The sequence below is a fragment of the Oryza glaberrima genome, chromosome 6 (genome assembly GCF_000147395.1).
Source record: "Oryza glaberrima chromosome 6, OglaRS2, whole genome shotgun sequence".
Classification (NCBI taxonomy): Eukaryota; Viridiplantae; Streptophyta; class Magnoliopsida; order Poales; family Poaceae; genus Oryza; species Oryza glaberrima.
The window spans coordinates 9,486,575-9,500,693 of record NC_068331.1 but is presented as its reverse complement, the minus strand read 5'-3'; the positions used below and the strand labels follow the sequence as shown (position 1 = coordinate 9,500,693).

At 42.7% G+C, this 14,119-nt stretch overlaps 1 protein-coding gene across 1 annotated transcript; it reads left to right on the top strand.

The window, feature by feature from the left end:
• The first annotated feature begins 1,073 nt into the window (after positions 1–1,073).
• On the top strand, positions 1,074–3,802 carry LOC127777455 (acetylserotonin O-methyltransferase 1-like). The gene is made up of 2 exons (XM_052304050.1): positions 1,074–1,928; positions 3,291–3,802. Exons 1-2 carry the CDS (start codon positions 1,074–1,076, stop codon positions 3,588–3,590), a joined length of 1,155 nt encoding a protein of 384 aa, XP_052160010.1. The 3' UTR covers positions 3,591–3,802.
• The last annotated feature ends 10,317 nt before the right edge of the window (positions 3,803–14,119 follow it).

Sequence of the window (14,119 nt, the reverse complement as noted above, 5' to 3'; positions counted from 1 at the left end):
AAATTTCATTCGAATAAAATTTATTACTAGCTAGCCGGAATGATATAAATCCATATACTTCAAATTTAATTCATGAGTAGTTTGTTTCAACCAATCATGCAGGCCAAATTTAAAGTGTTAGTTTAATTTATACTTTTTAATTTCGATAAAATTTGTTAACCACCTGTTGCTGTCGGTGATTCTTATAACAAATTAAACGGTGTTTTGGAACCAGGTCAAAGTTAAAGTTCATAGTCAATGAGCAGGTACACAGCAGAAAATATGATGTTGTCTTAAATTAAAAATTGGTGGGAGACGATGACCATACCCATGTTAATTGTCCTCTTAGTGCTACCATAATGTGGGAGGAAAGCCTGTAAGAAACAACAAATACAATACAATATTCTTTTACCAGGTCATACACGTTGGGTAGCTGATAATAACAGGTACTAGGATAAGTGTCGCTGCCGGCAACGAGCAAGCTTTGCAAAATTATAATGGCATGATTCCAATTTACCCTTAAAAAAACGAATTAGAGTGTTACATGTCATTGAGATACCGATGACATATCTCAAACTTTGCAAAATTATAATGGCATGGTTCTAATTTACCCTTAAAAAAACAAATTAGGGTGTTTGGCGATAGCTATTTTTTTTGTCTGTTTCAATCACAGAGAGTGTTTGTAATTTCGGTAGCCACCAAAATTTATGTGGCTGCCAAAATTTTTAAAATTCATGAATTTTGATATTTTCCAACCGATTTTTTTTGGGAAATTTTAACATATTTTGATTAAATTTGAATATATTATCAGTCAATTCCACAAATATTTTAAAAAACAAAATCTTCGGGGAAGATATGTGCTTACCGGTGGGGTCCAAAAATTCAAAATTTCCAAAATTTCGAACCAATGATCACAGCTCGGTACTACTACCTGATCATAAGTCCCACGCTATTTTCGACTATCATGATATACGACTCCATCCATTTTAAAATATAACAATCTAAAACTGAATTAAACAAATCATAATAGTACTAATCTAATCTAGAGAGCTGTCTGTCCTTATAAATACGCTTGTTTGCATAGCTAGCGATGCATGCATGAACATACAACACAACATAGCTACGAGATGAGCACCGAGGAGTTGCTCCAGGGCCACCTCCAGCTCTACCACCACTTCTTCTCCTACATCAAGTCCATGGCGCTCAAGTGCGCCGCCGAGCTCGGCATCCCCGCCGCCATCCACCGCCGCGGCGGCGCCGCCACGCTGCGGGACATCGTCGCCGACGTCGCGCTCCGCCAGGCTAAGGTCCCGCACCTTCGGCGCCTCATGCGCGTGCTCACCGTCTCCGGCATCTTCGCCATGAAGCAGCAGCAGCCGGCCTCCTCCGGCGAGGCCGTGTACACGCTCACCCCGGCGTCCCGCCTCCTCGTCGCCGGCGCCGGCGGCGGGCACGACATGTCTCCCATGCTAAGGTTTCTCGTGCACCCCACGGCTCTCACCCCGTTCTTCAGCCTGCACGCGTGGTTCAGGGTCGACGACGAGGAGGAAGAGGAGGAGCCTGTCGCCGGCGGCAGCGGCGGCGGCGGCGCGGCGATGTCGCTGTTCGAGATGGCGCACGGCTTCCCCAGGTGGGAGATGACCGGGAGGGACGCCGCGTACGGCGCCGTCCTGAACGAAGCCATGGCCGCGGACAGCCGCTTCGTCATGGAGGTCGTGTTCAGGGAGGGCGGCGGCGACGTGTTCCGCGGGATTGGCTCCCTCGTCGACGTCGGCGGCGGCCATGGCGCGGCCGCGGCGGCCGTCGCCGCGGCGTTCCCCCATGTCAAGTGCAGCGTGCTGGACCTCCCGCAAGTGGTCAGGAAGGCGCCACCGGACGCCGGCGACGTGCGGTTCGTCGCCGGCGACATGTTTGAGTACGTCCCGCCGGCAGATGCAGTACTACTCAAGGTGTGTCGCATCTTTATTTAGTACTCTATCCGTTTCGAGTCATAAGATATTTTGACTTTGATACTATTTTAAGTTTGATCAAATTTATAAAAAATAATAATATTTTTAACCAATATAAAATTATTATAAAAATATATTTAATTATTAGTTTAAAACTAATTTGGTAATGTAAATACTGCTATATTTGTTTATAAACTTAGTCAAACTTAAAGCAGTTTAACTTTAATTAAAGTCATAAAATCTTATAACCTGAAATGGAGGAAGTATATTTTTTAAGGGAAAATCGTATTGAGTATGTGGCTATATGCTACCTCCATTTTTAAATGTCTAAAACAATTGATTTTCATAGGTTTAACCATCCATTTTATTTAAAAATTTTATATTTTTATGAAGTTTAGAAGTATACATTAATGATACTCGCTCCATGTATTTGTGATAGTCATATTTCATTTTGGCACAATGACTAAGGATAGGTAATTCTACTTATCATCCATTTAAACAAGCTACTAGTTATTCCTCGTAAACAAGCGATTCATTAATATTTACATTTCTCGATGCCCATATAGCCGATCTTTATGAAAGAATGGGGAGTCACATATTAAATTCAAGAAAGTCATTAAGAGGATAGGTGGTTGGATTGAAATATGCCTATCAAAAGTAATTTTTTCAGATTTGAAAATATGCCTATCAAAAGTAGATGGAGGGAGTATAAAATAAGTTGTAACAAAAACAAAAGATATTTAGATAATATTTTTAATAAGATGAACGATTATCAATAATTGAATGTCCTTTCTCACATTACTAGGAAATGGACCTATCGCCAGAAAAAAATCATTGTGTTAGTGCAATTATCATGGTAACAACTATATATTGCCACGATTTCGATCATATACTCAATCCAGTCTTCGTACTATATAGTATTCTAATTAATATGTGAAATCCCCAATGTTTTCATCTCTATGATTAATAAGGATCGATAAATGTTCAAGAGTAGCCTCCAATTAGCAAAGATAAATACTAAACCAAAACACAACTTTTGAAGAGTCAATAAAGTGAGTAATTATCCAGGGTTGAAGGTCAAGTATTTCCTTACAAAAAACAAGATATTCACACCAATTAATTTGACTAATATATAATAAATAAGATATTTGCAAGGCTTAAATAAACAAACATGAACTTTAAGACCTTGTACAAAGATGAATGCACCTAACAGATCTGGCTTAATAAAAACAAACTTCATAGGTTTGACTAGACAATTTATAATAGTTCGAGGGTTTTAGAGATGCATTTTCCCTTCAATTTAGCTATCTAGTTAGCCTCCAAACTTCTTTTATTTTATACTTCTAAATATTTATGTTTCAGTATGTCTTGCATTGTTTTGGTGATGATGATTGTGTCAAGATACTTAGACGGTGCAAGGAAGCAATACCTACGAGAGATGCTGGAGGAAAGGTGATAATCATAAATATGGTGATTGGATCAGGCTCACAGAGGGACATCTTCAAAGAGACGCAAGCATTGTTTGATCTCTACATGATGTACATAGATGGGGTTGAGAGAGAGGAAAAAGAATGGGAAAATATATTTTCCAAAGCTGGATTTAGTGCCTACAAAATCATGCCAATATTAGGTTTTCTATCAATAATTGAGGTGTACCCTTGAATACGTATTGGAGTTCAGACCTGATCTTCAGTTTTCGTTTGGTACGTGAACCTAAAGTTTTCTTTAGATAATGACTTGAATTTATGGTGTGATTTGTAACTTAGTAGACATACATAAGTCTTCCCATTCAAGATGCTACCGCGAGTACCAAAGTCTTGTGTTGTGCTTCTAAAACAACGTGCCCGCATGATGGAAAATAAAGAGATTTTAGTTTGGAAGTTGATATTTCTTGACTACATGGAGTTGAAGCAACCTATATTGTTGGTTTTCTTTGCAAGTTATTTATTTTTATAATTCGAATTGAATTCTATTGTAGATCTAATTTCCCATTATATTCATACTTCCATGTCATGTAAAATGAATAGGAGGTGAACTTTTACTCGTACAGTAGATCGAGTTGCCGTCATCTTTTAAGCTCTGGTATACTACAGAAAAATGGCTAGTTTACTTGGTTGCCTTTTAAATAACCCAAGAATTTTTTTTAGTGCTTGACAAGTATAGGCGTAGAAAAATACTACTAGCATCTGGCATGCTTTCCAGAGCTAAAATTGGTGGGCAGAATTTGCTATAGGATATCCAAAAATCGTGTAATTGACTGGGAGACACCGTAAAGAACGTGACACTGCCAATGGACAATATAAAAGTTGTATAATTGGCTGTAGGCTACCCGAGACAATATTTTATTATTTCCAGGAAAAAAGAGGAGAGAGAAATTTCAAAATGACGGAAGTGCCACTGGCGTCACACCATTTAACCCCGACTAGTTCCAGATGAACTAGACCCAGTCAGACTCATCGCTTCTCCCACAAACACTAGAAATCCCCAAACCTAAACTTAGGCGGCGATGATGATGGTGGAGGTGGTTGGTGGCGATGGCGGGCGAGCGGCGCTGGAAGCTGCCGGTTGAATTAGACTGAGTTGGACTCGTCGCTCCCTCCCTCCCCTCGCACACCCGAAGTCCCTATCCAAACCTAACTCTAGGTGGTGGTGGTGGCTTCGGTGATGGCTGGTGGTGGCTGCGCCGGGCGATCGAGCAGCGCTGGAAGTGGCGACGATGGTGGTGCATCAAAGATGGATGGCTCGGCTTCATCTTTGGTCATGCGTCACCGCACTGGTGAGTGCCCTTGGGGAATTGTCCATTGTGTGTGACACAACTGGTAGCGCAAACATTGAGAACCCCAAAGAACCCAAACAATGAAGTTTGTGAAGTACCCTAATCGTGAACATATGAGTTTATGTAATGAAATTTGGCTTTGCAAACATCGTTTGTGCAAAATTTTCTTGTTGCCCTGTTCCATACAAGACTTGGTCCTATTTCGTAGGTCATCACTCATATCAACAACCAAAGTGAGCCTCCTCATCTCCCAGTACATATCAAATGCATCAAGCAGCGCAAAAAACTATCTCTGCACATACCTCTTAGTATTTTTGTCCCAAAAGGTTATTGTTATCTGTTGTTGAGAACTACGTTTGACCTCGTCATTAAAATCATTCATAAGGTCATTGCAACAAATGGTATCCTTGTCTAGTACCCAACTAATTTCACAAGACACATGAAAATCTGGTCTACCGTTCTCATCAAACTGAACATATGGACCAACCTAAACAACAACGCTGCAAGTTGAGCTAGCGTCCATCCTACGTGAAAAAACCCTAAAAAAATCATACAATTCAATCCTAAATTGTAACAAAAAAGCACTGAGACTTACCATTAGGATCCCAATACATGTCCAATGGCTTCATTGGAACCTCCGTGCTCGTTAGACGTAGCGACGCTTTTCCTCCCAGCTCACTTCTTCCTCAGTGACATCATCCCCAGTGCTGCTTGCCCGCTGACAAAAATCACAGCTCCATCGCCATCGTTGTCGAGTCTAGTTCAACAGGCCACTTCCAGCGCCATTCGCCTGACGTCACCACAAACCGCCTCCGCCGCTGTCGCCGCCTAGGGTTAGCTTTGGGGATTTCGGGTGTTTCTTTGGGAGCGAAAGGGGGGGGGGGAGGGTGTGGGAGGACGGCGAAGAGTCGGGATACATGGTGCGACGCCGGGGGCACTTCCGTCATTTTAAAAATTTTCTCACCTCTTTTTACCCGAAAATAATAAAATATTATCTCGGGTGTCCTACAACCAATTACACAACTTTTGTGGTATCTCCTAGTCAATTACATGATTTTTCGATATCCTGTAGCAAATTTTGCCAAATTGGAAATAACAGCATGATTGCACAAACATATTGTGCATGTGACAGCATATCCTAATACTCAAATAATGAAACTGTCCATTAAAGAATTTTATAGCGCCTTCAAAGAAATAAAAATAAAAACATAAAGTTTAAATTCCATATTGTGGCAGACATAAACAATGTTGGATATAATTTATCTGTGCAAACTTCTGGAAATTTTTGGATCAAAATAAATTACTGTGGATATCACGTTTAAAAATAATTTCTGAAAAATCGCCAAAATGAACTGCCTCCATTTTCAAGTTTATAATGAAAATGATTTTTTTTTATCACTGCTCAAAACCTAGGAAAACCAAGGAAGTAGTTCTATTGAAATCTATACGTGAATCAAGAGTCCCATCAAAAAAATTTTCATATTTGTGATCCTCAGAGAACACTGCAGCCTGACCAACATATATCCCATAATTTTTAGTGCAAATATTTGGACTATGAGACACCACCATGCATTTGCTTCTCACTAAAATTTCTTCAGCATCCCGTTGCACTTGTCAAATGAGCCTCTTCTGCGTCAATTTTGGGAAAGAAGAGAGGGACTTTGGGTTGCTATTGATAAGGTCCAATAAGCATATAAAATATGTACAATTGACGTGAAATGTCTAAAACTAATATGCTTAGCACTCCACTCAAATGCAACATGTATGTAATAACATTGCATTTGAAAGGTACAACTAAATACTAAATACATTCATTTGAAGGTTGAACTCTATATTAACAATACATTATAAGATAAATCCAATGTCTTTGCTTGATGTGATGTCATTGAAGTATGCAACTCTTTGATGATGAAGAAGAGAAGTTCCATCACGTTCTTAGTGAAGTGGACTCGAGAGTGTTCATAAACTTTTGTATGGCTCTTAGTACTATAAGCCTTCAGAAGTTATCCTTCGGCTCTCCACTGATCTGGAAACAGTTACAATGATGCTGAAATACCTTCACAAATTGTTATTCGATCCTTCAGTGATTGAGGAAGATACCTGCTAGTTCCGATGGGAAGCTGATGACATGATAGACCAACCGCGATGGCACGTTGGTGATGATGATAGGATGATGACAAAGGCTAACTCCAACGTGGAGTTGGGGAAGTTGCAAACCTAGGTGACCTCAACAAACTAAAAGAGAGATGTAATAGACTTTGGTGGACTCGATAGGAGAAACATGGGAAATTGATTAGCAGAGGACACTAATATAATAGCAAACAGGAAGGGATATAGTAATTAGTTGGAGAAATTTTATAATCACTAAGAGGTACCAAGAGGTATTAAAACTTTCAATGTAAATTTTCATTCCAGAGATATCAAGAGATACTAAATTTTACATAAAAAGTATTTAAAATATTGTATTTTTTTGGTAACGCCACAGGAACTGTAAAATTACTTAATTAGTTGACAGCGGTAGAGTAAGCATATAAAATGAAGGAAATCGTGACATAGGAAGATCCAAGCCAATGAGGGCAGTGTCAGTATGCAGCGCCAACCATGTGCACTAGTGAATGGCTACTGATTTACGCGCGTTTGTTGCTGCAAGTTCCTAACTTTCTCTCTCTCGTTTTTCACGCACACGCTTCTCAAACTATTAAACAGTGTGTTTTTTAAAAAATTCTACACGAAAGTTACTTTAAAAATCATTTTAATCCATTTTTTTAAAAAATAGCTAATACTTAATTAATTATGCACTAATGACTCGCTCCGTTTTATGTGCACTTCACATTTGTTCCCAACTACTCTCTTATTCTCAAAATGATCATCATATATATATTTATGCACCAAGACCAATGATAATTTAAGTCACATCAATCAATATACCATGCACAAATTTGCTCACAATATATGTATCGATTAAAACATCAATGCATGTATTGATTAAAATATCATGCTAATTATGATGATTAATTTAAGAAGGATGCGGCGATGAGGATGGTGCTGCGATAGTTCCGATCTGTAGCATCTTGGGCCAATGTCCATCCCGCTGCTTGAAGACAAATGAACACAACGATGCTTTCCTTGCGCGCGCGCACAAGCTTAAATATAACCGTCACTTGCTAATACTTTATCCAATTATCTATAGCTCTTGCGTCCTCGTGAGAATATAATCGCGTGATGATTTCGGGCAGTGGACCGGTAATAACCATTTGATAACCACGAATCAATTAACAAAGTACTACAACTGCAGCGTTTGAACCGATCTCGCCTCGCTCTAATAAACAACTTCCATCTTCCGATTGTCCGGGGTTGGTGAGTTGGTCTGTTGGTGGCCGCTTGCTTCTTAATTCATTTGGAGATTATAATCTGATTGTTGGATTGCTTTTGTGCACAGTTTGACTTTCCGGAGGATCGCGAAGAAGGAAAGGACAGTTCTGTTGGCCCCAAACCTTACTACACCCCCAAATGCTAGCTCGAGAGGTGAGGAGCTCCGTCACTTTTAAGTTGATTTAACTCCTCCTAAATAATCAATGTGGGACTATTCCTAACAATCTCCCCCGTCACACATTGGTGCCGCTTATCACTGACCGACCCCACACACGGGTACATACGGGACTCACACCCGCGGTCCACTAGGCTTTGGGCTTACACCACGCTGAGTGTGCACAAGCAATAGAGACCGGCCCCACACACGGGCACATACAGGACACACCCGCGGTCCACTAGGTTTTGGGCTTACACCACGCTGAGTGTGCACAAGAACTAGAGATTGGCTTTGATACCACTTGTTGGCCAAAACCGGGAGACATTGGCCCAATCGGGAAGAAGTCTTACAATATCTCAAAATCTAACTCGAGTGGTGAGGGGCTCTCCTACTTTTCAGTTGGTTCAACTCCCCCTAAATAAGTAATGTGGGACTATTCCTAACAAGTACCCCAGGATGAAGAGATGAAGGTATAAGCACCTCTTGATCACGCTTGAACTCGTCCTCTGTTGTTAGTCACTAATTTGCGTAGTTGTAGTCCGTAGTAATAGAAAAACTTGGTGGTGGGGGTGCGATGTGTGATCTACTGCAAGAACTTGAGAATTTTTTTGATAATGGATTACATGTCGAAACAATATTTCAGCACTATAAAGGGGGTAGCGCATGAGACCTAAATATGGATGGATGCGGAGACAAAGGATTTAGACAGGTTCAGGCTATCTCGATGAGAGGTAATACCCTACTCCTATTTGGGGATTTGAATCCACCGGGTGTGTATTGATCTGACGATTTGGGGTATGAATATCTGCCCCTAGAGGCCTCCTGCCCACCTTATATAGGATGGAGGGTAGGATTACAAGATAAAAACCTTAATCAATACGGTATCGGTTTCCTAAATCTAATTTACGATATTATCAAACCAGGACTTTAAGCCGTTCCGTAATATACAAGGAAACGTAATACCTAAGTCATGATCCGTTACATATTCCATAGGTATAAGCTATCCCCTATAACTAGTCGGATAACCATACTGTGTGGGTATGGGGTACCTATAATCTCCACAGTAGCCCCTGAGACCTTCCCAATCGAAAAGATAATCTTCTCTCGAACTAGATTACTCCAAAGCCGAGTGCTTCAATCATCTTCACCGTGGTCTCCCTAGTAACTTTACTAAATCTGAAGACTGTGGAGGGCTAAAAAATAATTAAATGTAGACTTAGGTGCATCGACTAGATGCACCTAATAGATGTAGCCCCCCGACTATGTGATTAGTTGAACAAACTAAACATATAGTCAAGGAGTAAATAATCCAACCAACTGAATGGATTTGATAATTATAGTCAACCATTTGACTTGATATTAATATGTAGCATGTGCAGTGTGAATCCCTGAATAACATGATCCAAGTGATATACCGACTGCTTTGTAAAATATGATGCGTACAATCTAAAGTTGACTATATCATTGAAAATTCACATAGCAAAACAGCTATAAAGAAGCTTGTATGTTGTGAATAAATAAATTTCCAAAGTTTTTGGGCATACACCATGCACACACTACTTTAATAAATGTGCTTGAGTCCCTAAAAGATACATGGTTTCACCACATCTGGAAATATATGGCATATGTGGTGTAACATCCGAGTAAATAAACTCATAAATGATTTACCAACTGCCTGAAAAATGACCATAATATATGATCAGCCTAAGCCATAATATTGGTCAATAAAAAATGCACATTTACGCGGCAAGAAGCAACGATATTGTATCCAATCAATTGCTTTATAAAACCAAACAGTGCCTTGACTATATAAAAAGTCAGCGGGGCAGCCATATAAAGCTTCACTGTTCGGCACCTTTTAAAATGCATTGTACCAACTCCTAAAAAGTTGAGTAACTGTGGTATAAAAGGATTTTAAGGTATTGGGCACTTGATCACTCGCACTTTTGCCTAAGCAAAAAGATGCCTAAGTCCCTAAAAGAACGTGACAGGCCACACCTGAAAATATGGATTGCAGACATATTAGGCCTAGACCTAAAGTATGTCTACCGATACCCTTAAAATATGATGTATAAAATACGCCAATTAATATGATCCTGAGTGATAAATATCCTCGGTGATGTAGATCAAGCGTATCTCATTTGAGTGGCTTCTGATCCGAGTAATTATCCCTCATGGAGAATACAAAAGTAGATGTGATAATTGAATCCCGACTGGCGCAAGCACTCAGCTGATGGCCCTCGTGGGTAATAATGAATAGTCCAATCGTTGAGCTTGAGAAATCGACTCATGACCATGAATCCATGTTGAATGTATCCCGAACAAGTCCAAATTGAAAATATAATCCTCATGCTTGTGTTGATGAGCCCCTAAGCATGTAGCTTATCCTTCTGTTGTAGTCACAATTGTCCATTGATGGTAGCTGACGCAGTCGGCATGGAGACAAAATGACCAACATGAAAATGATATCACCCATCAAAGCTGACGAAGATGTTGGTGGTGGTAAAGACAATGACACCAATCAAAGGTGATGAAGCCGCATAGCCATGGAGGCGAAGAAACCAGTCGGCAGCAAACAAGTCAGCCAGCAGTGAAGACGAAGGCGCCCAGCAATGGCGACAAAGTTGTGCAGTCATGGCAGCGAGATAATCAGTCGATAACAGACGAGGTGCCCGGTGAAGAAGACGAAGACGCCCATCAGTAGAAGCATAATAAGCCAGCCGTGAAAACGAATAAATCATGGGTGGCGGCGGAGGCAAGCCGGTGGTGAAGACGTGGACGCTCATCAATGGCAATGGCAAAATCTATCAATCACGCAAAAGCATAAAACAATCAGCGATGGTGGATGCAATCGGCGATAATGACAATTGGCGGCAATAGAGATAGCCGGTTATGATGACGAAGTTGCGCATCAACGGCAGCAGAGTAGGCATAGCCGAAGAGGCATGGTTTGATGAAGATGACGGTGTCGTTGATCCAGTCAATAGCAGTGTAGCAGTCAATGATAACGATGAGGTCCTCTATCGGCAGTTGCGTAGTAGGCCAACCGTGAAGACGAAATAACAAGTCGGCGATGAAAGTCGGTGATGACAAAAGCAACCAACGGCAAGGACGTAGTCACCCCTTAGCAACGGCAGAGATGTCAGGGCCGATGAAGTAGAGGTGCTGGTGATGTTGTCAGTGACAATAATCCATCAAACTGTTGAGAAGAAATCCATGCTCAAGTATTTTCTTAATGTTGGCATGTGTGTGACGAAGATTGATGCAACACATCTTAATTTATGAAGATGGCAGTAGAACTTGGTGCTATAGCTGTTGTAGATGCTTCACTTAGAGGAAAGTATATGCTGTTGTCCAACTCGTCGAAACTGAGCTGATTGGTTGATAACTCTAAACTCCTGGACATGTAGATTAAATCTCAAACTTGATACTTGAGAAATTTGGAGTAGATTGTGGCGGCATTGTCGAGGAGTGATCCTCTCTAGCGGGAGATCGTGAGATCCCCCTTTTGTGAGTTCGGCCGAGGGAAAGGGCTCGCCTCTAGAGATCGCGTATCCGCCCTGAGTGTTGCTAGTTGTGTGTGGGCGAGAGGATTATACAGGTTCGGGCCGCTATGGAGTATAATACCCTACTCCTGTGTGTGGGATTAAGGTTGAGAGTTACAAGGGTTCCTAAATTTCGGAGAGCGTTCCCGCTTCTCTTCTCCTAGAGCTCAGGTCTGCTGAGAGTCGTCCCCTTTCTCGGTGGGCAAGATCCTCCTTTTATAGCTCAAGGGGATACCACATGCACCGCCTCTACCTACTCTTCTACAGGGTGGGAACCCACCCTACCTTGACCGGATCACGATCTATCCCTTCGCCCGGAAGCTAAACCGTAGCTTGTCCTTGAGCGGGACCCAGCGCCGCCCCCCGCCTGACACGGGGGACAACCCTGTCATTCCCTCATAAATGGGTGAAGACTTGTGGTGGTCGTCCTTTCGTGGAGGGAGCTCCGAATGACACTCCGATGGGACGGGTCATACCTACCTCCACTCCACCGGATACAGAGGCGACGTGGGGGCACGGCCGCCCGTCCAATCGGTCGTGACCGGTGACAGGCCGGTCACAGACCAGTCAATCCTGACTGTCGTGCGTCAGTCGGGTGGCAACGCACGTCTACCCCTGCCGCATTAAATGCGGCGAGGGGCAGTTGGGGCGCCGCGCGCATTGATAGCGGTTCAGCCTGGGTCCCCTCCCCGCTCGCTCCCCCCGCCACATGGCAGTTGGGCGAGGGCCTCGGGGCAAGGTGGCGCGAGGGCCCGAGGGGCATGACGTGGCACCCCGAGGCCTCCCGGCTGCTTCTGCGATTCGCGAGGTGCGGGGGTAGGGCCAAGCTGTAGGGCCATGCGGTAGGATGGGAAGGTAAATTCCCCTCACTTCACATACCCCCGAGCCCATATCTCCGACAGTAGCCCCCGGCACCACGTCAGACATTGGCCTCTTGAGGACAGTCTGACGTGACGCCTCACGACTTCCCAAGCTGCGGTTGTGGGCCCGGCGGGGAATCTAAACGGATTCTACCGAGCGGCCAGGCTGGCGCATTAGCCATAATGAATACACCTAACAGATCTGGCTTAATAAAAACAAACTTCATAGGTTTGACTGGACAATTTATAATAGTTCGAGGGTTTTAGAGATGCATTTTCCCTTCAATTTAGCTATCTAGTTAGCCTCCAAACTTCTTTTATTTTATACTTCTAAATGTTTATGTTTCAGTATGTCTTGCATTGTTTTGGTGATGATGATTGTGTCAAGATACTTCGACGGTGCAAAGATGCAATACCTACTAGAGATGCTGGAGGAAAGGTGATAATCATAAACATAGTGGTTGGATCAGGCTCGCAGAGGGACATCTTCTGTAACAGCCCTAAAATTTGACAACTTTTTAAAACCGATTTAGTTTGCTTTGATCTTCTAAAATAATAACCGTCAAGTTAGTAGTTCATTTAAAATACTATTTTCCATGTTTGTTTTCGATGTTTCTTTTCTCGTTTAATTTTGTCGCAAAGTGCATATCATTCCTCAAATAATTCCTTTGAATAAGATTTAAATCTGTCCCGAATGTCGGACCATCTAAATCCACATCAATTGAAATCCTAACTATTTTAATCTTCCCCATATTTTCTTTTCCTCTATTTTTACCTTAATTTTCCCTTTTCCATTTTTTTTCCTTTTGTATTTCTTCTTTTCTCTTTTTCCTTTTATATTCCTTTCCTTTCTGTGTTTCTCTTTTCTTTCTTCTTCCTCTACACGGCTAGGCCAAGCTAGGCTGAGCCAGCCCGATGCAAGCCGCGCTCGAGCTGCCTCGTGCCAACCTTGTGCCGCCTCGCGTCGCGCTCGCGCCCAGCTCGTGCCGCCCCTCGCACGCCACACGCCCGCACGAGCTCTCACGAGGATGAACGACGAACGAATGCCGCCGCGACACCTCCAGCTTCCAGCCTCCGTATTTCCTTCGTCCCTCCACTAGAACGCTCAAGACCGGAGGCAAAAGAAGCGCAATTTCAACCTCTTTCACCTCCTCAAATCCGGCCCTACTCCCGTTAAATCAATCGTCGTCACCGGAGGAAAAATCCCCGAAGCCCTAATACCGGCGTCATTGATTGAGCTCCGAAATTCGTCGCATACATCGCCGATCCTCTGAAATTGAAGGTAAAATCGGATTCCCCATGCCGACTACTCCCTTTCCCCTCTCTTTACCCATCCAATCCATCGCCGGAACATCGCCGGCACCGCCTCTCGACGTCGCCTCTCTGTTCGGCCGCCGCCAGCCGCATGGTGCGCCGCCGCTCCAGGGCGCGCTAGCTTTGGCCGTCACCACCCTGGGACTCCTCTCGCCTCACTGAACCTC

Excerpts from the sequence above, each read along its gene's own strand:
- LOC127777455 (XM_052304050.1), top strand. The coding sequence starts at position 1,074 with ATGCATGAACATACAACACAACATAGCTACGAGATGAGCACCGAGGAG. Across the intron at positions 1,929-3,290 it reads CAGATGCAGTACTACTCAAG|TATGTCTTGCATTGTTTTGG; the intron begins GTGTGTCGCATC and ends TTTATGTTTCAG.